At 40.4% G+C, this 24,581-nt stretch overlaps 1 protein-coding gene across 1 annotated transcript in view; it reads left to right on the forward strand.

Annotated features, from left to right (window-relative positions):
* The first annotated feature begins 322 nt into the window (after positions 1–322).
* Positions 323–24,581, forward strand: part of SNRK (SNF related kinase) — a 65,937-nt gene continuing 41,678 nt past the window's right edge. Inside the window, exons 1-3 of the mRNA XM_014603135.3 lie at positions 323–519; positions 4,563–4,709; positions 11,245–11,938. Coding sequence (XP_014458621.1) covers positions 11,350–11,938 — 589 coding nt within the window. The 5' untranslated portion in view covers positions 323–519; positions 4,563–4,709; positions 11,245–11,349. The remainder of the gene's footprint in view (positions 520–4,562; positions 4,710–11,244; positions 11,939–24,581) is intronic.

Genomic DNA, 24,581 nt, shown 5'->3' on the forward strand with positions numbered 1-24,581 from the left:
ATTATTTGCAGTGTCCCTGACCAGATTCTTAATACTTGAAACACCCCTCACACCCACTATGAGTAAAGCAGCCCCGACTCCAGGAAGCACCCCACAAGGGGTGGATACAGCCCCACCCCCAGTGCCTCACCCCGGCCCTAGTGCCCCTCCTCCCGCTTCCTGCGCTTCATTCCCGCCACACCCTCTCACTCACCCCCTCCCCCTCGCGTTCGCTCCCTCCCTCCTCATTGGCCCGGCGTGACTGTGAGACGACTCCGCCCCCGGCGCAGGCGCACTGGTGGTCTTTTCTCTCGCGCTCGCGCTGCCCCGCCCCCCTCGGCCGGCCGTTGCCCCGCCCCGCCCCCCCCAGCTCGCAGAGCGGCCGTTGTTGTCAGTGCGCCTCGCACCCGCCGCCGCGAGCAAGAGCTCGAGCCGGAGCCGGAGCCGGGGGGGGGCCGAGCCGCCGCGGTGCTACTGGTCGGTGCGCGGAGACGCCGGTGCCCATGAAGGGGGCGGTGGCTGGAGGAGACGCGGCGGGGAGTAAGTTCCCGGGCGGGGCCGGGGCGTCTGTGAGGGGAGGGGGCGCTGGCCGGGGCCGCCGCAGGCCTCCTCAGCCGTGGGGGCAGGTGTGGGCGCGGGCTGGTGGCGTGTGCGGGCATCGCACCCCCCGCGGGTGCGGGAGCGAAAGCAGCCCCTGTGCGCGGCGGCTGCCCGTGTGTCAACGGGGCCGCCTCGCCCTCCTTGGCGGGAGGGCAGGGCAGGGCAGGACAGCGCCAGGCCGGGCCGGAGGGGAGATGACAGTGCATCTCAGCTCTGGGAGGGGAGCGGGGCCCGTGGGCAGGGCCGGCCGGAGGCATCGAGGTGCCCTTCGCACTCCCTGCGGTTCCTGCAGTAAAGCCGCTTGACAGGTGGCCGCGTCTCTGGGAAATAACTTCTCAGCGGTTTCTGGTCTAGATGGCAGGTGCTCAGGAAGCCCTATGTACAGAGGGAGCTGTAGGTAGAGATGCGCGAGTCTTGGTGTTTGGCTGCGTCGAGTGCTGAAGAGCCACCACTGGGGAAAATGCCTGCTGTGGCCGGAGGCTGGCTGGAGAGCAATGTGACCTACTTCCAATTGGCCTTTTTATGGCTTGAAACACCTGTGGAGAGGCTCTTTCAGCACGGAGTCAGTCCCTGAAGGAGAGAGCTTTGACTGGGGGGTATAGAAATGTTGTAGGAATGCTTCACTTGTTGGCTCATATTGGGCCACTTTACATGTATCCTCCTCTTAAACGTCTTGTTAAGACTAGAAATGTGGGGGGAGGGGAAGTAGCTGCCTCCATGGTAAAAGAGCAGTTCTTGGCACCATAGAAATTGGCTGTATGACTTATAGGCATTTTGTAGCATGAATGAATCGCATCCAAATGGTGAGTGAGAGTTGAGATCTGTTTAAGCCTGCCCTCTGTGCTGCAGCCACTACTTAGTCATGCAGACTGTTGTTTTGAGAGCATTTTTGTGGGGAAAACTTTGAGACCTTTAGACTTTGGGGGATAGTATATGTATCCAGGCAAAATGGGAATAAATTTAGTGTTTTACGGATTCTAAAAAGGTTAAGCAGGTCTCTCAAGAAATGTCCCACTGAGGAATTGATTAGTTCTGTATTCGTTATTTGAAGTACATCATATAGAATGAAAAGGCAGCTGACTTCAGCTGTTACCAACAAAAAGTACTGGGGAGTCTGTTGATTACATTGGGTAGCAATGATGGCTAGCTCTTGTAGATTGTGAAACAGAACAAATTTATAAATATCTGTTGCTGTGCACTATTTTAAACAGGGTCTGTTCATATTTAATTTGATATATTAAAGACCCATGTTTTTGAGAGTTTTCCTATTTGTTTTTATATTAGCAATTCATGTCTTGCCTACCTTGTTTTCACTGGAAGATTCTGTTGATTAGGGTTATTTTAAGTGAAACTTGAATTACTGGGAAGGGAAGTTAACTTTTATCCAGATAGTTAGGAAATGCAAATATTTTTAGCAAACTCCAAATGCCTGAAGATCTTGGTAGTTAAAGACCTCAGGTCCTCATCCTTTTGAATTACATTTTATAGACCTTGCAATCCACATCTGAGGCATCAAAGCTTCCATCAAATTTGGGGAAGGCTGGATTTGACATTTCTGATGCAGCTAAGGTTGCATAAACACAGGTTAAATTCTTGTTTTTCTTTTATACAGTATAAACAGTCAAAAATTTAAACCCCCCCACTTAATTTCCTTTGTATAGTCGGTGTTTTAAAACTTTTCAGTTTTACTGATATTCCCTAAACTTGAATCCTGTTACAACACCTGCTGACCCTAGAATGGGAGTGAATTTAAGTCAGCCCAGCGTAGGTGACCTAAAACCTTTAATCTTTTCCAGTAGTGCAATAAATCAGGTAGTCTAAATTCCAATAGGTTTTCACATTCCATTTATTTAAAACTATTAGTACATCTCTTTAAAATGGGTGTAAATGTATGTGTCTACCCAACCTCTTAGTTTAGCTGCAACCTCTTTTTTTTCTATATTCATACAGTGAAGATAACCTTTGTCTCATGCTGTTCTGATCACCTTGTCTTCCCTTCCCTACAGTTCGCTTTGCTCCCTGTATGCCTTCTATATCAGGTTTATGCAACTTCTTTTCTATCCGACATCTTCAATTTACTCTTGTACCCTTCATTTTGGCATCATTTTATGCATGACCACTACCACTTATCCTGCTTTTTTTGCTGCCTTGTCTATCTCCATGCTGTCTTTTCTGCCAGGCACACACTATTAAGAGTGTAGCAAGCTTCCTCCTCAAAATGCATCTTTTTCATGAGGCTTGCCAGTAATACTTCTCTTGTTCTTTTCTCCCCAAAATCTCGTGAAGCACTTTATTGTGAACCTGAAAACTCTTTGCTGCACTGTTGTGCATCTTAACTGTATGGTCATCTAGTGCTTTCTTTTAATTAAGTCATCTTTTTCTTATTTTAGGTTATGTTTTATATTGGATGTCAAACTCATTTGGCCCTGCAGCCGGGACAGTGTGTGAACAGTTTAATCCCTGTGGCTGCCAGATCTGCTGTTTCAGTGCAGCTGGAACCCAGAGAGTTAGTACCACTGCTGCTTGGCTCCCCTTTTCCCCTACAGCCAATTTTAGAAACCAGGGTGACCAAAAACCCTTGATTTCAGCAGTGGGTAAGTGTTGGGGTAGTGGGGAGGGGAAATGAGTGATGTTAACGTTCTTGGTTCTGGAGCTGCACTGAAACAGCGGGTCTGGCAGCAGCTATGATGAGCCCTGCAAGATGGATCTGACCCCCCAAGATGCTCACAAGAAGCCCCATGAGGTTGATGACCCATCATCATGGGCTGGCTCTGGCCATGGGCCATGTTTGACCCCGATGTTGTACATAACAATGAGGCCATCATGTGTTGCAGAATACTATCAGGCACGTTGTTAACCACTTTTGAGGTGGCACATAATAATATATTCTGTGGTTTATGCATCTGTAATGCAGCCCCATATATAATATAAAGAGATGTTAAAACAGCTTCTACACAGCAGTAGGATATGAGAAATTGTGCATCTATTTGAAAAGTGGAGAGGATGTAAATTGGCAGAGTGTAGACTCCAGCAATGAATTTGGCCAGGGTGTTAATTGTTAAGAACTTCTTGAAGGAAAAGGGCCATATAACCTTGAATAATTGTAAATGGATGAGATCTTTCATCTGAAAGCCTGCATCTCTCATCTGCACACTGACCCCCTTTATAGTTTTTTTGGGGCACTGATGTTATACCAGCTTGGAAAAGATCTGCCAGCATTATCCGTTGTCCTGTATTATCCATTGTCTTCTTCAGCAGTCTCTTATTCAATTACTACCAGGTTTGACCTGGCTTATCTTGAAATATAAGACAATGGCTCAGGATTTTATGGCTGTAGTCTACAGATATTAAAGCGCAATGAATTTCACTTTTCTGCCAATTCTAAACTAACTTAAGAGGTTAGTGATGAAGATTAAAAAAACCAAACTGAATAACTGGGGGTGAGGAAGGACACTGTGAATCCTTAAGGTGAAGTAGCTTGTGGTTACAGGGCCTAATGGAAAAGTTTCAGTATTATGAATACATATTATGCTTAAACCAATTGTCTCTGAGCTCTTATACTATCTGAGACATTTGCTGAACAAGTGAAGCTCTCTTGAATTTAGGTCAAAGAGGTGTTGTTGAAATCTTATTTTAATGGGAAATGTTTGAGCTTACAAACATTTAGCTTTGGGTTTTAGCAGTACCTGTGTGTATTTGTAGCTAAACTTTCAGAGCTTGGTTCACGTTTGACATTTTTTTTAACCTACCTATGTCAGTCCACATGGGATGGAAAAAAACCACGTTGCATTGTTCTGCTGCTGTTTTCTTTGAATTATGTGCTGCAGTATTGGGGTATTTCAGTTGCTAGAAAGTATTGACTGGCATTGAGGTACTATCTGAATGTTGGATAAAATGGTGTGAAATGTTAATTTTTTTATGGTCTATAAATATTTACTTATAGTAGGGAGGAGTAATAATTAAAAACATCTTTGCTTGCTTAGGAACTAAGGGAAAAAAGAATGCAAAACTGACATCAGAACTTCCTTTGGAGACACCAATAAGTAGACCCTTGGAAAAGACAATGCATCGATGAGACTTCATGAGCAAAGAATAGACCCAGATGATCCCTCTGAAGGGGCACTGTCAAGGTTGGTGGAACAGAAATTTGACCTGTCTCTTCTTTCTTTTGATAAAATCCATACAAATAACTTTCCAAATGAACACTGAGATTTTTCTGTTTCATAGAAAACAGTACCCTCAATCATGATATGGCCCCCAACAATACTGTTTACATATTGCAGTTGCATAGGCAGCCCTTCTGTAACAATTTCAGGCTTCCGCTTATTAAAAAAAATATAGGGAGTAGGAGGAAGTAGGAAGATAAGGGATTTAGAGTTCCAAAGATGAGCAAAAATTACTTGGATAGTGCCTACCAGCCTTTGAAAAACTAACTGCTTCGAATGAGAAGACTATATAGTTTTATTTCTGGAATCAAGGAAAGTTAATCAAAAAGCTTGCCATTTCTTTGATTATATTATCATCATTTATCTATTGGCTAGTTTGTAATCAAATTAACTAATATTTTGGGGGCTAAGGAAAGAGCTATTTGCTGCTTTAGAGAGCTCTGCAGTAGAAAAAAGTAGTTGGCTGCATTTACTGTCAAAATGGATTTATTTCAATGTGCCTATTTGGTGCGAGTGGAAATAAAATGCCTAATGCTCAAAATTGGCAAAAATAGAATGCCAGCGGGAATAATATGGAATGGGTGGAGCAATTTTTTTTTAAGTCTAATGCTCATCTTTCTCCACTGCAGTATTTGAAAATATGTAGAGAACTGCTCTGTAGAACTCTGCAAACTTTTATTCTGCTGAATGTTGTCTGTTATGACTTGTCTATACAGTATTTTGTACTAGTACATGTTGACTATAGGATCAGAGTACATAAACGCAGTACAGGAAGTAATTGGTATTGGAGCTACAGCCTGAAGCATAAGTTTCTGCTGGAGACTATCAGTGCCGGGGTTCTTAGATTTTCATAGTGTGGATCACATCTTACTAGAGTCATAGGGTGCACTTTATTTCTTCCATGGGAAAGCTCATGCTTATACCCCAGTATCTGCATGCACTAGTTGGTTCCCCAGAAGTCTTGAGGGTACCATGCATTAGCGGGGGGTAAATGTTTTTATACAGATGAAATGATCTAGGGCATGATGAGAACCATGGTTTGGTCCTTGACTGCAAGAAAAAAAATGGTAGAATTGGTTAACCTTAAAAGTTGGGGGGCTCTATCATGAGGAGTCTGCTGCTCAAATGTCTCCAGATTTGGAAAACTAATCCTGCCCTGTACTTCCAAAGAGACTTTTATTCCTTGTCCTCTTATCTAGTGAAACATTCTATCTGATGCTTTGTTAATTTTGGACCAAAATCTAAAAAAACAAAACAACCCACACATAATGGGGACCTAACATAAGTCCTTTTGCAGGATGGTTGCTGGTAATGTTTATTATAGTAGTGCCTAAGGACCAACTAAAAATAGTGCTAGGACCCTGCTGTGTAGCATGGTAGATGATTCCTGTCCCAAAGTGTTTTATGATTAAAATAGGCAAAACAGGCACAGGGCAAGTGGTGGATGCACATGTAAAGTGAACAATATCTTAGTAGCAAACAGGTCCCTAACGTTTTAAGAAGGGGTTTGTGGGGAAAAAAGGAGACTGGGGCAAGCTTGGAGTGAGATGAGTTGAGAGAGCGAGAGCTAGAAAGAGAGTGAGCAAGTGATCAAAAAAACAGTCAGAACAGGAGAGAAAATCCAGTTAGAACTACAGAAACTTTGAATGTTTAGCAGTCTCGGCTTTCATTCCTTTTGCAGCAGATTTGTAAAAGTTGGATTCTGCTTCCCTCTGCAATTTTCCTTCAAGGCCCCATGCTGGGGGTCCTGGCCCACTTTTCACACAGACTTGAAATTTTGGAATATCTATTGAATGAGGTTAGACATGTCTGAGAATCCACTTTATTTTCAGTAAAAACAGAGTTTTGTAGAGCAAAACATCCTTTACTATAAAACTTTAGTTTTGTACTTCTACCAAGTCAGTGACATTTCAAATTAACATTTTTTCTTGGGCTATTTCAAAAACTATGTTTTGACCTAGTATGTTTTAATGGCCCAGTTAAATGCAGAAAATAGGACTTGAATGTTGGTATGGTTTTATCTGTAGCAGTGTAACTATAATAAAGCACTGAACGAAAAGGGAAAGCTATTTTTTGTGGCTGTTTTCAATTAATCTTGTGTGTCTTGAAACATTCTTATATATTATTTGATGCATTTTAGTGGAGTACATTTCCAGCTTATAAATACACTAAAGCTTGCTATGATAAAATAAATGTGTGCTTGCTTGCTTGTTTGTTTTGTTTTTATTATTAGCTTTTTGGTTTCTTATGCTCCAAAATTCAGAAGGTCTTCTAGTTTTCCTTGTTGGTAAAGTGTTTTGGTGGACTGAGAGTTTTAGGTAAATAAATGAGTTATTTAAAGTAGAATATAAAGCAGTCATGCTGATGCTACTGGAATAAATAAAATGAAAAAGAATAGCTAATAAACACTTAAAGTAGATCCTACTTCGTCAAGTGCTTTTCTTTTCTGTGACATTCTGCACTTACTGTCTTACTGCACTTACATTTTGTCAAATAGGTTTAAGCATCATCAGTCCCATTCTTAGCAAAAACAAAAGAAAAACCCCCTTTGTTCAGCAGAGGGACCAGGATTGTAATAGATGTGCCTTGATTTGACTTCTTTAGAGAGCAGGTGCATTGCCCAGGCAAGAACAATGAAGACTTCATTGCTATTGATAACAATACAACTTCTTTTGGAACAAGACTTTATCTAATAAGTAGAAGTTAGATGCAGTGAAGTAGGCAGATGCCATTTAGATCTCATGCAAAGCCTAAATCTTTAGTGACTTGGTGAATTGGAGTGTTCTGGCAGGCAAAGTAGGAGGAGAGCAGTGTATGTATGCCCATTTGATGTATTTTTTTTATTGGCATTCTCACTTAATCTGAGGTTTCAGTAACAATTGCGTGCTTCTTTCTGTAATAAAACTGTCTCTGCAGATGCTTGTAGAAACTGCTCATAGTGGTTTATGAGGAAAGACATGCGACTCCTAGGGTTTTGCAGAGGCTGTGTTCTGAATTCTAGTTACTTGCAGATGACTCTTACTGCAGACAGTTATTGTCAGATGGGTGTGGCTGAATGCAAGCATAGACTAGGATGACCTGCATTTAGAACAGTTAAAAAAAATCCTGATTAAAATGTTTTTCAAGTAGATCTAATTGACATGACAGTTAAAACATTTCCAGCTGCTCATAGGATTTCCTGCTTGGAACACCGAAGCTTGCTACTTTGCACAAAAAAAAGAAAGTGTCTGTTATTTTACAGATGAGGAAAGTGAGGCACTAACACTATTACTTGTTTAAAACAGCCCAGTAAACTAGTGGTAGTGCCAAGAATAAACCATGGGTCTCTATAGTCCTAGACTCTGCCTTGTAAACCAAAAATGGGAGTTGCAGGTGCATTTGTCAAGCATTCATTCTAAGCTCTAAATTTAGTTGGCACATGCACGTGTTGTATGTTATAACATAATTTTATGCATCGTACAAAACAAAGGGTACATCTGATGTGTTGTTCTTTTTATCCTAAGGTTGAGGTTTTTTTGTTTTGGTGGGTTGAGTTTTTATTTGTTTTGTATCTTTGTTTTGAATACACCTTAGCTCAGGCTCACAGTTGGGAGGAGAAAAGTGCTTGTTGAAGTACAAGAAATGCAAAACCTGCCCCCACATCTCCACCACCTCCACTATTACTACACCCCACAACAGAGCCATCAGCATCCCAGGATCTTACAGCTGCACCTCCAGGAATGTAGTATACCTCATCCAATGCACCAAATGCCCTGATGGAAGATATGTAGGAGAGACCAGACAACAACTGCGCACTAGAATGAATGCACACCGGAAATCCATCAAAGACAGAAACGCCCAATTACCGGTGGGGGCACATTTCTCACAGGAGGGCCATTCTCTCTCCAATCTCTCAGTCCTGATCCTCAAGGGAAATTTACACAACACATCCCAGAGACGAGCCTATGAGCTCCATTTCATCAACCTGCTGGATACTAGAAATCAGGGACTAAACATAGACATTGGATTTTTGATACATTACAGTCTGCCTGGCAACTGACTCCCCAGCCCAGCCCCTGGCTTGTTTACTTTTCATTCCATCCAGGAAGAGCACGCAGCAACTGCTGCAGCGTCCTTAGCCTGACGAAGGGTTTTTGAACCCGAAAGCTTGCTTAATAACTATTCTCCAACCATTTGGGTTGGTCTAATAAAAGATATCAAATTCACCCAAGGAACCTTGTCTGTTGAAGGATTTGAAACTTGGTTTAAGCTTGTTTCCATAAAAATGGGACCATGTCACTAAGGAAAGCCCTCATTGTCCTTTTTGATTTCGCTCAATATCTCTTTGGCCTCTGACGTGTTATTTAAGGGGAATTGTATTTGAGGTGTGATAATACAGTGAATGAGCCACAAAGTTGTTCCGCATACAACTTTGTGGCTCATTCATATCTTAAATTGGCCATGTGGTCAGTTGGGGCTGGCCCATGATAGACCCTTAACTGAAGCCATTGGAACCCAGTGCTCATAACTGTTACCATGTTTGAGGGGCAGCAGGTTACTCTTTTCATGGCCTAGAGGGGAGATCAGTGCCATCAACTGTTTCATGTCCTGTTCTGAAGTCTACCCTGGTTATATTGTGACAGTGTCTAAGTGAAGTTGAGGGTGATCTTTGCAAGCTTCTCCCTTGATTGAGAATGGGAGCTGTAATATAAAATACCAGTTCCTTCATTAATAGTTCAGAATGTGTTATTTAGGGAGGTGATGCATCTTTTCTTCTCAAAGGGCATATACATTTCAAGGGCACAGATTCTCTGTTTGCTCTCTGACGAAGGTGTGAATTAGGATTGCATGTTGTGGATCTTTCCTTTCAGTGCATTTGCACCTTCCTGTCCGTCCAGTTGCATCTGTTCCCACATGCATGGGGTGCTTGTTATCCTGGTATTTCTTTGAAGAAGTCTTTGAGTAGTTTCCTGACAAGTACTCTGGGAGTTTTCTGTGGTGTTAGGTTTGGATTCCAGAATTGGTGACTCATTGCACTCCATTGACTCGGTTTCTTTGGGTGTTACTCTTTTACAGTACCATGGCTGGCAGTTTCCCTAGTACTTCTCTTGCAGAAAAATCCTGAGTAACTTTAAATAAAAAGAGATATATAGTGAAGCATATGGGGGAGTCTTTGCACTGACTTCAGTGATATCAAAATTTGGTCCTTGGTTTTTAACAAGGAAATGAACCAACTATTCAGTAGCATCTGGTATGCAGCGCTTGAAACTTGACTGTTGTGGTGTTGTAGAATCAGAACAGTGAGGATTTTCTTCCTGCATTTCACTTGTTTTGAAATGATCTCTTTTAATGCTTAAGTTTTTAGTTGTTGTGTATTCTGGTGGGGTATGAGTAACTACTAGAAGTTACAGTTTGACTTTTTTAAACCTAAGTTAATGATATTGGGAGAAAGATCTATAAGTATAGAAAATAAAAATAGCAGTGGACTCTTCAGGCTCAAGAACTTCACTAGTGATTATGAATTTGACCATTACATAAAATAGTCAGCTACCAGTATATTAAATATTACAAGTGCTTAGTGAGTTGCTGAGTACCTATATCCCTATGTAGGCTTCTAAATAAAGTGTCCTGATCTCTCTCTCTCTCTCTCGTTGAATATTTATAGCTCTGGGTACTCCAGTTTAAAAGCTTAAATAAGGTATTTAGATATCAAGTTTGAAACTCTGGTTAAAATATGAATGTTAATAACCTTATATTTTTATTCGGTACAATGCATTAATCCATTCCAAATACTTAATCTTTGCTTATTATTTTAATTGCTGTTGTTTTTATATTTAGTTATTAGTCTCTTTTAAAGGAATAATGTGAATTCCTTTACTTCATCATACCCATTTCTAAATGAGATTTTTATGCTTCTAATTTTATAGTCAGTGCAGTGAAACACTGATGTGGGGAGTGCATATTCATCTCAGTTTCTGGTATATTTTAACATTTGGCACAAAACAGTTATCTTGTGATAGGAAGTTATTTTGGCATTACTTTGACTCTTCTCTTTTACCTTTTAACAAATATACTGCTGCTTAAATGCTTGTTGAATTGCCAGTTTTTAATACTGTAACTTGAAACAACTAATCTTTCTAAGATACAGCTTCCTTAAAGTGTTTGTTCATTTTCCATATTTAAGGAAAATCAGTTATCCAGTTTTTAGCAGAGAATTTAAGCATTAAAATCCTTCTACCCTTCTTTTCAGTAAACTGTTAAAATAATTTCTCTTTATATTGCATTTAAAGTAAATTATATAAAAAATGCTTGTTGGCTTGATTTTTTTTTCCCCTGCCAGATGCCAGTCACAGCTGCATAATTTTAGTCACAAACCAATCTCTTTAAAGAACTCACTTGTTGGATGACTGCAAGAGAATTCTGTAATGCTTGTGTTAAATTTTATTTGGAAGAATGACTTGTGTTATAGGTAACGTGAATATATCCTAGAAGTAATTTTATCTCTCTCCTTTTATTTTAGATATGTTTGTCAATGACAATGGATTATTTATTTTCAACAGACACTCTTATATGAGAAGGTTGCAATTCCAAACAGTTTAAGCATTCTTCCTTCTCCTGGAACAGTATGGCAGGCTTCAAACGAGGGTATGATGGGAAAATTGCTGGATTGTATGATTTGGATAAAACCTTGGGAAGAGGCCATTTTGCTGTGGTCAAACTTGCTCGACATGTCTTCACAGGTGAAAAAGTAGCAGTGAAAGTAATTGACAAGACCAAACTGGACACTTTAGCCACTGGGCATCTTTTCCAAGAAGTTAGATGCATGAAACTAGTGCAGCATCCGAATATTGTACGCTTGTATGAAGTAATTGACACCCAGACCAAACTTTATCTTATCTTAGAACTTGGTGATGGAGGAGATATGTTTGATTACATCATGAAACATGAGGAGGGTCTTAATGAGGAACTGGCTAAGAAATATTTTGCTCAGATAGTTCATGCCATATCTTACTGCCATAAGCTACATGTAGTTCACAGAGACTTAAAACCAGAGAATGTGGTCTTTTTTGAAAAACAAGGACTTGTGAAATTGACTGACTTTGGCTTCAGCAACAAATTTCAACCTGGGAAGAAGCTCACAACAAGTTGTGGATCTCTTGCCTATTCTGCTCCTGAAATTTTACTTGGGGATGAATATGATGCACCGGCAGTGGGTAAGTTACCATGTTGTTAAGTTTAAACAGTAATCTTGACTTGCATATTTGGATATTGTATCAGTTGTTTTCCCTTTCAAGATAATTCCATGGTTGGAAGCTGAGTAATCAGCAAGAAGTATTATAATAAGCCTACAATCACCTGTGAGTCAAGGTTGCAACAGCTTTATTTGAAGGAGATAATATTTAGCCTGCTCTTGAACTTTCAAAGCTGGTCTTAAACCTTCTATATTTTTATATCAAATATTAAAAATGAAAACATGCAGTGGATTATAACAATTTACCAGTAGTAAGATGGATGCAGTATATCTTTCGTGTATCTGTGTAAACAAAACTCAGCCTCCTTTGTGTGGGACCAGAAAGGCGATAGTTTAAGATCTCAAGGAACAGAAGAGCATCATTATCTTAGTATTGGAAATAGCACATTTGGAGGTGAAGCACGTTTATAGGGTGACTGAGTTGACCTAAGAGGAAGTAGTAACTCATCTAGTTCATGAGATTTGTGACTCCTCTGTAAAAGGTAGAGAGCTGACAAAAGGTTCACTACCAAAAAAATAAAATGAAAACTAATTGTGCCAACAACCAAAATATAGAGCTGCTTTCCTTTTAGCTTCTGTAGACCATACCTACAATAGGCCAGGGTTTGGGAACCTTTTAGGAGTGGCAGGCTGAAATAGTGCAACTTGGGCCAGGGTTGGCCAGCAATTGTAAACCAACTGCCTCCCCTGCTGCCTAATTGCAGCTGAAATGCTTGCAACCCAATGGCTGCTAAATGTAGTTAGTGCCCACGCTAAGCACGCTAGACGTAGCCTGTGGGCTGTAGGTTGCCAACTCCAAGTAGACTGATAGATTTAAGAATTCTTTTTTTTAAAGTTAATTCTTCTCATACATGTGCAAGTTTGGCACGTTTGGAAAATAACGACTATACCATTGATTTTGGTAGCTGTATACCAAAGTCAGTGGTCAAAGCTGTATACCATATGAGGTCCATTACTGGGGTCAGGTTGAGAGCATGGACAAATGATCAAACTGCAGCAAGTTACAAGGGGCTGAGCATGCAAGTCTTCTGTAGTAAATGTTTGCTGTTGATGTTCAGTAAGTAAAAGCTAAAGACTAAGATGAAGTTGCCTAATCTTAACTTTTATTTAAATAGGGCAGGAGCTGTCAGAGCATTACTGCAGAGCTGATCCTTGCCCTACCCCAGTTAATTCTTTTTAATTTGGTCACTTGTGCATATCCATCCATTAGCACAATTACCTGCCACTCAATTTTGTAGCATATTACTGTACAACTGGGCAAGCAACTGAAAAAAAGAAAAGCTTCAGTGGATGTACTATCCTACGACAGTCTGCAGTACCTTTTACTGTGGTCAAATGCCTCTTGTACTAGCCATGCAATTACCTATTCCTTTATTTTGTTTTCATATCACATAGTAGAACTTCACAGTCTTGCATGTACTCAAGGTTTTTTCAGGGTTGTGTTTCTGGTGGTGACAGCTAACAACATATTTAAAGCTGCTTTGTTTCAGGCTTTTAATAATGTTTTGCCTCTTGTTATTGCTTAAGACACTGTATGTTGCTCCTGGATAAAGGAGCAGATCTTAGGGTGTGGGGTGAGGTAGTTCTCTTAATCTGAGATCTCAAATTTCTTCCTAAGAAGATCTAAATATAAAACTTGACTTTCAGTCTTTTTTTTCTAGTTTTGAATGTAGGTGTTTATTGTACTTTCCAGTCTCTTCTGTACCATATTTAAACAATCTGTTGACTAGTAAAGGTGGGTCTTAAGACATTTAGTTTTAAGAAAAGTAGTGATTTTTTTTAAAGCATATCCATATCAATAGCAAACTTCAGGGTAGCCCAGTTATTGGTTTCAGTCATGTCCATCTTAGAGTTAATATCAAGATGCTCTTAAAGTTAAGCTTGTCTTCAGTTTTGGTAGCTGTACCTAGCAGTTGATGACTTGAGCTAGTCGTGCCTGTGGCCAAGTGATTTAGGACAAGTCACAGCCATATCTTTTTTTTTAATTTAAAAAACAGGTTCTTTGTTTGGATTCTTCTATGGTATCACAGAAGTTCAGGTAGTTCTGCCTATTACCCTTATCAAAGCAAATCAAATGAAAATAACCTTGTCCTTTCAGTTCAGCCCTGAAGGTTTCTTTTGCTTCTTCCTTCAGCTTCTTTCTCCTACTCTCAGCTACAGCCTGTTTTAAATGCTCCCACCCGGGGATTCATCATCATTCCTCCTTCCCCCCCCCAAAAAAAAAATCTGCACGTCATTGCCATGCAGAGCTAGCAGCCCCCTCTGTGTCCTTAAAGGGTCTCTTGATCCTGTCAAAAAGATGAACTAAGTTCTTCTGTGTGTTAAGAGTTTCTAGAAGTACAGTTTTAGTGCCTACCTAGGAATTCACATTTTGTAGAAAGTCTTTTGCTTGGCTCTTGTTGAGTCCAGTCTTTCTGTCACATGATATGAAAAAGCCTCACTACAAAGGAATGGGGAAGAAGCTGAAGTTTTGGGACTACAACTTGTTGCAGGTGTTAAGAGGAAAGAAATAAGATCAGAAAGTGTCTTTGGGAATTGAGAAGATGGTGGCAGCAGTAAAAGAGACTAGGATGCTTTTATGATGGGGAAAAAATAATATGCTTAAACCAAGAAGGGATACATTGCTAAGGTTATGGGAAGGAGAGAAAGACATGAGGCAGAGATTGAGAGTGAGCCTGAAATATTTGCAGGTGTGGATATGACACAGCTTGTAAGATGCATGCGTTGGTAGGACACAGCTTTCAGATAATAGAAAATCTTAGAAAATAAAGGTTGGAAGGGACCTCAGGAGGTCACCTAGTCCAACTCTCTGCTCAGAGCAGGACCAAGATGGATGCACGGTGCAATTTTGTTATAACCACTTCTGATTGTGCTGGCAGTTTTAATCCTAGAACTTCATTGTAGGAGGTTATATTGCTTTCACATGTATAGCCATCTGTTCTGTTATAGGCCTATTGCAATTTATCAAATAACTTCTTGACCGCTATTGAATAAACAATCTGTCATGGTGGTTCACAATAGTTGACTTCAAATTCACCCAAAAGTAGAAATAAATTGATTAAAAAGGGCTAGTGGAGTTTGTTTTAGACTAAGCCAGAACTGTTCCAGGTTTGTTGGGTTTAAAAATATAGTGGGTTTTGGGGGGATTTTTGAAGGGAAAAAAACCCAGAGTGTGAAATCAGTGTAATTGCAATCTTCATAAAATTTCTAGGCAGGGTAGCCTGGCTTGAGAGCATATTGTTCAAGATATTCCCATATATCTGACTTTGATCATCAGAAGAGATATGATGGTTTCTCAGTATTGTGTTTTGGAAGATCAAGATGATAAGCAGAGAAATGTTTAAGTATATTCCAAACGTGAAATAAGAGAACTTTAAATTGTGACATTGATGATCTGAGGTAGCTTGCACTTAAAAATGGTCCAAACTCTACCTGAAAGCAGATAAAAATAGGCCTCATGTCTCATTTTATAAATGCTGCAGTATGTTATGTCCCACTTCACACATCAAAGGAATGCTGGCTACTTAACTAGCCTTGAGAACTTTTTCTTAACAGCTGTGTGAGGGGTAGTAGGTCAAGCTGAGGCAGATAGGGAACCTAAGAAAGTAGTAAGCAGAGCAAGCAGACAGGGTGGACAGAAGAAAGCTGAATCTCTTGGGAAACTTGGGCAGGATATTACTCTTCCTCCTCCTTTCCCCCCCCCCCCCGTTGAAATTACTGTTTCAACCTTTTAAACTAACTCCCATGCACTATATTCTTCCATTGGAAACACCGCTACTTCCAGGTAGGCTCCAGAGAGGTAATGTAAGCTTTGCCATACTGATCTAGATCTTTGACTCATGCGAACCAATAATTGACCCTAGGGACTGTCCAGCAACTGGTGCTTCAAAAAAAGTTGCATACCAACAAAATACAACTAATTTTGCACTGTTATATTTGAGAGAGAAGTTAGGAAGAACTTAATCTTTCAGGTGACCAACTTTTGTGTTTGAATGAGGGTCTTCTCGGCATTTTGGCTAAGATCAAGTGACCTTAGTATTTATCACAGGGCACAGGCAGAAGTTATACTTGTCATGTGATTAGCCCCCTGAACTACTGTACAGCTGTGCCATGATGCACATGCATGGCTGCAGAGCACTTTAAAAGTGAATGATTGCATGACAAATTAACCCTCATCTAATGAGGGATCAAATGAAGGTGCTCCAAAGTGGAGTGCCTTAGGGAACTCGACTCCAAGGGCCATGCTGACAGACTACCTGCAAGAAGGGAGTGTGGGGAGAAAGGAGGGGGAGCTGTGGGCTGGGGTTTGCCTGGCCTTAGCTGGAGTAGGGGAGGTTTGCATCAGCCCAGCCCTGATTATGGGGCAGGCAGGCTCGGTTCTGTGTCGTCATCCCATTCCTCCTCCCCTCCCCACCCCCCCCCCGAAGTGTGAAGATCTGCACATCTGTCTGCCCCCACAGACTTATGTAGCAAATTTTTTTTACGCCCATAATGGCACAGGACTTTTTTTTTCTTGTAAAAAGAATACCTCTCAAATATAAATTAATGCATTGGTATCTTCCTGACTGCATGCAACCTGAGCCAGTTGCAGATAAGTGAGAACTGTTTCCATGTAATGACTTGGTTATTTTGATAGTCATTAGATTTTGGCAATAACTTTGGATGTGTTGATTGTTAAGTGTTATGCAATACAGAGTTTTATTCCTCTCTGCTTTTGATTTCAAGTCACCTCTGTACAGAGATGTGGGTTTTCTGGAAAATTTTGAATTGGAAAATTTTCCATTGCCCTAAATAGAGCATGATATGATTTAGCGTGTTTATGTAACTTATATTTAGTAAACAAAACTAAAAAAGTACACCCATGTTAATTTTATGTCCCAATAGCCACCAGTATTTGAACTGAAATATTTGATTAAGAAAAAAAATAAATGCAGCACACTTAATGTGGTTTAAATGTTGTATTCAAAGAAATTCAAAGCTTTATGTGGAAAGAAATGTTTTTATTGGAATACTTGTAAAAATGTAAAGACAGTACACAGTACCGTGTACTTCCCTTTACATTGTTTTAAATTTAAGAAAAAAAAATGAAGGCACTGAAAACTGTTGACACTAATTTTAGCACACCCAAAGAACTGTGCATGACCCTACAATGACAGGCTGCGAGCTCTGGGGCTCTTTAGCCTGGAAAAACACAGGCTCAGGGGTGAGGGGTGACCACCAGTATCTGGGGGAACGTTTGTTCACCAGAGCGCCCCTAGGGATGACGACTAGGTCAAACGGTCATAAACTACTACGAGACCGTTTCAGGCTGGACATAAGGAAGAATTTCTTTACTGTCCGAGCCCCCAAGGTCTGGAACAGCCTGCCACCGGAGGTGGTTCAAGTGCCTACATTGAACACCTTCAAGAGCAAGCTGGATGCTTATCTTGCTGGGATCCTATGACCCCAGCTGACTTCCTGCCCTTTGGGCAGGGGGCTGGACTCAATGATCTTCCGAGGTCCCTTCGAGCCCTAATGTCTGTGAAATCTATGAAATGATATGCCATGGTTGTCCACTCATCTACTTCAACAGAGTTTAAGTCTCTTCCACTAAGGTCATTGCGGCACCTACAGTTTCACTGTCACTAGCTATAGAATCACTTGCACTGCTTATTAGTTTCATTTCAAAATCAGAACTACTTGAGCCACATTCTCTTTTGCTAAAAGAGGTTTGGTTTTACCAGAGTCTATGGGCAAGGGCAACTTATCATCACACTGCATCTTCTTCATTAATTGGGCTTCTGACTGATTCCCCAGAAACAAGAGATTTTGAGAAATAGAAACAAGCTTAGCGGTGCATTCATTTGTTTTTGTTTTTATTTCACCTGCATAGCTGATTAGGTGAATTCATAACTTGATTTTTTGGTTTGGATTATTATGTGAGTGTATTTACCCTCCTGTTTACAAATCAATAAAACATATATGTACTCTCTCAGACACTTCCTAGGGATAATCACCTGAAAAACATTAATTACGTACAACTTTGAAACTGCCAAGCATGCCTAATATTGCATTGGCATCCATTCACGGTTACTAATGAAACAATGAATTTTTAGAAGTGGAAAATTTCCCATGGAAAAATAAAGCACAAGAAAATTTTCCACCCCACATCTCTGCCTCTGTACTTGCCCATACAGGAGCTGAAAGGGGAGATGAAGCCCTGCTGTCAGAAGCCTAAACTACTCCATTGGTGGAACCTCATCCCATACTTTTTCCAGGATTGTTGTCTACTTTGGTGCTATAATGTTCAACCTTTTATATGCTCCCTTATGCAGTGCAATAACTTTGTGTTTACAGAATTGGCAGCTAATTTGGGTTTTATAAATAAATGTAACACCAATAAAACAATGCAAGGGAAACTGAAAGGCCTTTAATTTCTTTTAAAAAATCCAATTCTTTGTATTTACCACCCCTGCTGTTCCCTATGGACCCTTGTAGAGGGTTTAACTGAATGGCTTGGCTTGAAGTATGAATATTTTTAAGTATGCTTTCTTCTGTCTTGAGGTTGTAGTTAAATTGGAGTAAGAGGTTAGTAGGCACCTTTTATGCCTTAAGGTTACATAAAGGCTGTCTAGAAAGTTATGAGTTGAATGATAAAATAAAAACTCTTGTTGGCTGAAATGTCCCATGTTTGCTTTCAGCTAACATATAGAAAAGAACTTCTCCAGCTGGTGTTGTCATGGGAAGCTGAAAGAAACGTACCATTGTATTTGAACTTAAGGCCTCTACTTCAATCGTAATTCACATAATAGAACTTTACATTTAGAAAGTTGTAGGTCAGGTAAGTTTTTACAGAGGACAAAGTTCTATTATTTTTGATTAAGCTAAAAACCTCATATAATTGCTAAACATTTCAGGGAAAGTTGTTACTTGTGATGACCGTGGGAGCTATGATGCTATATTTAGCACTGTAGCTACAATATGAAACGTGCTTTTATGACTCCATTTCTTACAGATAAATGACAAATTTATGTTGAAAAACTTTTTGATTCTGAATTTCAGGCTCCGTGGGTAGGAATTTGCTTATGTCTCTCTCCTGGGCCTAGCACAACCGAGAACATCTCTCTTAAGATGCCGTATAGTAAAAGTAATAAAGACATTTTTTTTTTTTGTAGATATAAGTGCATAAAGGAATTGTTTCAGTCTTTTTTTCAGAGCAGAAACCAAAAGATAGTCTCAAAGTGGACTTCATAAAATCAGCATGGCTAAGCAGGGGTCTAGTAACCTCTTCTGCCTGTTCCTATGGTGGCTAAAACACAGCTTGCAAGCAGCATGCGGCTCACTGGCAGGGTACTTGTGGCTCTCCAGGGCTTCTCCGCTGAAGCCCCGCCCACTTCTTCGTGAGGTGGCTTTGGGGGAAACTGGGCCGCCGGGGGTAAGAGCTGCAGCCATACCGCTTACCCCAGGGTGTGCTCCCCATGAGGAAAGCCAGAGCAGCCTGGCAGTGCAGTGCGGGGGTGGGAAACCACTCCACTCCACTCCACTCCACTCCACAGCACCTCTTTCCTTCTCTCCCCCCCCCCCCCCCCCCTTCCCGCCCGTCTGGCTTTAGTGGAGGATCGGTTGTGGCAGGGTCAGTAACTCTGGCCACACCTGGTCTATTTTTATAACTCAGGACTTCTGAGGGTGTCATAAAAGGAGTTAAAAATTATGATATAGTTTAAAATGTTAGCATTATACACTTTAAATGTAGGCAATATGAAAGTTAAAATGGATGTATAGTGATAGTGACAGTACATCATGTACATGCATTGTACCTTGAGCCTGATGCCTATAATGGTCCACCTCTTTTGGCCCATATTAGGCTAATACACATCAAGTACTATTTCTGGCAGTCTCTTATGCTTTAATAATGGATGTATACATTTCAAGTGGTGACATGGCAACTGTTTTTCTTATTAAAAATGCCTTTTTTGAATTTCTGTTATAAAGTTTGAGAAAATTAACAACTATATTGTCATAGAATATTTATAGCTCTCCTGTGTTAAATATTTTTTTAGGTTTAACTTAAAATGAGATTGCAGCCAATATTTTTCCCCAAATAGAAGTAAGTCTGGATATTATTCCTCTGTATGAAAATTCAGAGTTCAATTAGCTGAAATTCATTTATGTTTTGTTTTAAAAATCATCTGTGATTAGATTGTGCATTTGGAGATTTTTTTAATAAAGCTAGAGGTATAAAGACACAACTAATTTGAAGATTCACTTTAAGATAAATTTGCTTAACTAGAACTGATGAGCAAAAAACAAGCTTTGAAAGTATAACTTGAATACTTTTGAAGAGGTTGTAAAAGTGGCTACTACATACTTAAAGTCTTGCTTTTATTACAACTTTGATTAAAAAATTGGTGTATATTGGCTTTTAACACTGTGTAACTAATAATCTTTTCTGAGTTTGATTGCTACAGTTCATGTGCAAACTAATGAAATTGTTGACTGAAGGAGAAACCTGGATTTTTCCCTCGGTAAACTCCTTCTCTCGTACCTTTTGGTTGAACAGTGTCTCTTACTGATTGATCCTTGTACATTCCTGAACAACATGGGACATTAAGTGCAACTGATAATGGTGTCTTGTATATAAAAGTCTTTCACACTCAATTTCAGATTACCTTACCAAAATGTACATAGGGATGAATACATTCCGTCTTAAATTCAGACTTCAGCAGGGGCTATAAAGAATAATTTCAAGTGAAACAACAGAAAAGACTTGTCAAAGCAGATTTTAATTACTGAAGCTAAATTTTTAGTGTGTACCCCAGTGTAGTCTATGCTTCTTGTGTATCTCCTGTGAAAAGAGTACATCTCCTAAGAGCATAGTATGGTCTTCTGTTGTTGAAGAGCTGTGACTTGTTACTGAAAAATGCCATCTCCAGAGTCATCAACATGTGATGAAGTCACTTGTGAATATATATTCTAATCATTATTTATGTGCATTTCTAGCCTGGCAGTTTTGCTAGTGTAGATGTGATGATACAGTTTTCATTCAAATATGCAGGTTTCATTTTTTGTAATTCTTAAAGTTGTGTAAAATGGCCTAAATAATTAAAACGAAGAATATTTGTCACTTTCCTAAGTCTTCAAAGAGTACTTTTCAGTGTTTATCACAAGCCATTAAAAGAGTATGCACTCGTAAAAACAGCCATTTTAGACTACTTATTTAACATGACCATATAAACAACATGGCACACAAACTACTGTATGTACTTGAATACAAGCCAAGGTCCCCATCCCTGCCCCCAATTAGCGGCGGGGGGTGGGGGAGCATGCATGGAAACTTAAATACATTATCTATTTTTTAAGTGTTGCCAAAACAGTGTATACTCAGTAATGGAAACCAACTACGTAGTTGATTTAAATGCAGGTAATGCTGAGCATGACTCTAAATACATGGCCCATATCGGGCAAAGAGGTTGATGGAAACTTAGCACAAGAATAAGTTAGTGTAGCTCATTTATGTTGGGGGCTAGAAGGGACTTTGCAAGATCATAGAGCCCAGCCCCCCCCCCCCAAATTCCCATACAGGGGGATCCTGCTGAGAGTCTAAGCCCATACCGAGGCTTGAACTCACAACTCTATGGCCCTAAATTCAGCAAACAGCCCCCTAGCCCAGAGAGCCAGGCCGAGAGTAGCATCTACTGAGTGTAGTCCCCCTCACTGCTGACATTTTTAAGAGTCATGGTGGAGCGTTACACTGCATACATTTCAACTGCCTCTTCACTCCTACGGCTGAGCTGTGCCTTTGCGTCCCATTTCCAATTATTCCTGATTCTTCACTAGCCTTAAATGTCTGACAAACATCACCAAATGGAACCCCTAACAGTTAACCCAGAGTCCCTCTATTAGCTCTTCTCTCAGCCTATCCAGGTGGGGCTAAACTAAGTTGTCCTGTGCCTAATCTACATCTAAATTTTTGGAGGATCCCAGGAGTTATGATTGGAACTGGGTATTCTTGTCACGAGTGCAAGGCTAATTATCACATGGAATCTTTGTGGAGAGTATCTGGAGTGTACACACACGGAGCAGTGCTGAGCTGTGGGGTCCCCATGGCTTGAAATGCTGTTGACTCTGCTGGGGACCAACCCAATGAACTATATGGTAAATTATGAGCCTTTTGGCTTTTGACTAATATGCATTGTTTCTCCTACATATCGCTTCTCAGCCTGAAGTGTTAAGATCAAGTGAGACTGGACCCCAAGGCCTCTTGGCCTAGGGCTTTCATGTAGAATACCTGCATAGAGTTGGGGAGTAACTCAAGCCCCAGACCAATGGGTCTGGAAAGGAGGATACTTGCTTGGTGGTAGAGCCACACGGACTTGATGATTGAATTTGCTTAGTCAAATTTTGGGAATCGACTATTGGGCTTTGCCCAATTGAATTTGGAACTGATTTAGCCTTGATGAAGATGTTTAAAAATAAGTTTATCATATATGTAGGTAGGTGCTTATATGTTTGTTTGAGTACTGTGCTAAAACTTTTAGCAATTTCAAAAAAGGTAACGTGGATCAATTCTGGATGAACTAAGTCTAGGGGTAGTATGTTCAAATTACTACAGCTTTTAGTTTAAGGTCAGTGTTTTTCAATTTTGCTCTTCACTTTCATATGCTCAGAGAGAGCAGCGTCTGACAAGGGGCTGCATGGGGAAGGTGCTGGGGGGAAGCAGAGGGCAGGGGGTTACCTGACTCCCCCCCTGGATTTACTTTCCCTGCTGTAGTAGTGGAATAGGGGCAAATTCAAGGCAATAATTAGATTCTAAACCTGGAAAATTGTGGAAAATTTATAAATTTGTAAATTATAAACTTTGGATCTTATATATAATCTAATTATTAGGAGATCATCTTATAATCAGGGCTGTCTTTTATATTTGAGTAAATATGGTAATTTGGTTTTTTTGTTCCTAGAATTCCCCAAAATTCCCATAGAATCCTTGAATCCTTTCTTCACATCAGTTGGCACACTCTGTAGTAGAAAAAAACACTTTGATTATTGGTACCAGGGTTACAGTATACTGTTTTCTGTCTTTTTTGATACCTTATGCCCAGAGTGCAGCTTTCTTAATTTTGAACATAGCAGTATGGTACTTTCATTACTGTAGTTGAGTCTAAATTTTCCTTCATATAGGTATGTGTATACAACTCAGTTCTAAGTTATTAGTATTTGATTTGTAGATTTATGTTTGGGGGTGTTTCTATAACTCTTCTGTATTGTATTTAGTTGGAATGCTGTCTCTTTCTGTAGATTATTTGAAACTACTTAGTCTTCTTCTGCCCCTGAAAGGGGGAGGGGTTGAAAGCACACAAGAAATATTTATTCATCAGATACTTGAATGGTAGCTGATCTTACCTTCCCCCCTCCCTCCCCCCCGTGCAATTTCTTCTTAGACTTTTTTCATTATTTTACATCCCTAACTCTAAATAGATCGCCCAGCTTCCACTTCTGATAAATGTAATCAATCCTACAACACACATGTTCATAAGGCAACATATGTCTGTGTCCAATTCTAGCATTAAGTCCCAGTCAAAAATGGATTTCAGTGTCTGAAGTGATCTTAAGTCCCAAAATTTCACTTAAAATTGCAGTCATCAAACTCTCCATTCAGCTGCTCCATTCTGGGTTTGTGGAGGTTTTTGACATTAAAAGCAAGGGTAACTTCAAAGTTCTGCTTTTGGGCATTTTCAGAAGCATATGGCCTTTGACAGGACTGAGTAGCCCTGGTGCCTTTGTCTTGCCTAAGTCTCAGGAACCCACAGACTGGGTTTTTCTCTACTTAATTCCCCCTGGAAGGGGTATTGTTTGTTTTAATAAATAGCCTAGTGCAGTGGAGACCAACCTTTTTGGCAGATGTGCCACAAATTAAGACCTTCCTAGAGTGCCACTCTGATCCTCTTCTGCTTTATCTGCTGCTCTGCATTCTGCTGCCTGCCCTGTCCCCCCCATTTTGCCACATGCCAAAGAGAGGCTGGCTGTGCCACTTACGGTATACTAGCTACAGGCTGGCCACCCTGACCTACTGATTTAAAATGCTTCAACACTTTAAAGTGTAGGCAAGTAGAGTTCAGTTCTCTATTTTGCCTTAGGGACTTTAAACCCATATCTCCTAACTTGTAGGCCAGGGGTGGGTAAAATGTGGCCTGTGGGCCAGATGCGGCCCGCCAGGCCATTCTATCTGGCCCACGGGGCCCCTAAAAAAACTTATAAAATTAATATTTATCTGCCCTCTGGCTGCCTGTCATGTGGCCCTTGGTGGCTTGCCAAAATTCAGTAAGCGGTCCTCCCCCCCCGAAATAATTGCCCGCCCCTGTTGTAGGCTATAGGCTGTTCTGAGGTAAGGACATATTCAGTCCATTGGATTGAAACAGTTCCAGCCTACAAAAAAGTTATCAAATCACTTATTGAACTACAGAGTGAGAGAGAACTTGACTCTGTAGTGTGATATTTAGGGTACTTGCCTAGAGCTTGGGTACGGGGTGGTATCTTAGGTATTATTCCATTTTCTGAGAGCTATGTTTATTTTATCCAATAATCTTCCTTAACCACTTGCCTAGAATCATGTTTATTCTTGTTTCTTA

This window comes from Alligator mississippiensis, chromosome 5 (assembly GCF_030867095.1).
Source record: "Alligator mississippiensis isolate rAllMis1 chromosome 5, rAllMis1, whole genome shotgun sequence".
NCBI classification, from domain to species: domain Eukaryota; kingdom Metazoa; phylum Chordata; order Crocodylia; family Alligatoridae; genus Alligator; species Alligator mississippiensis.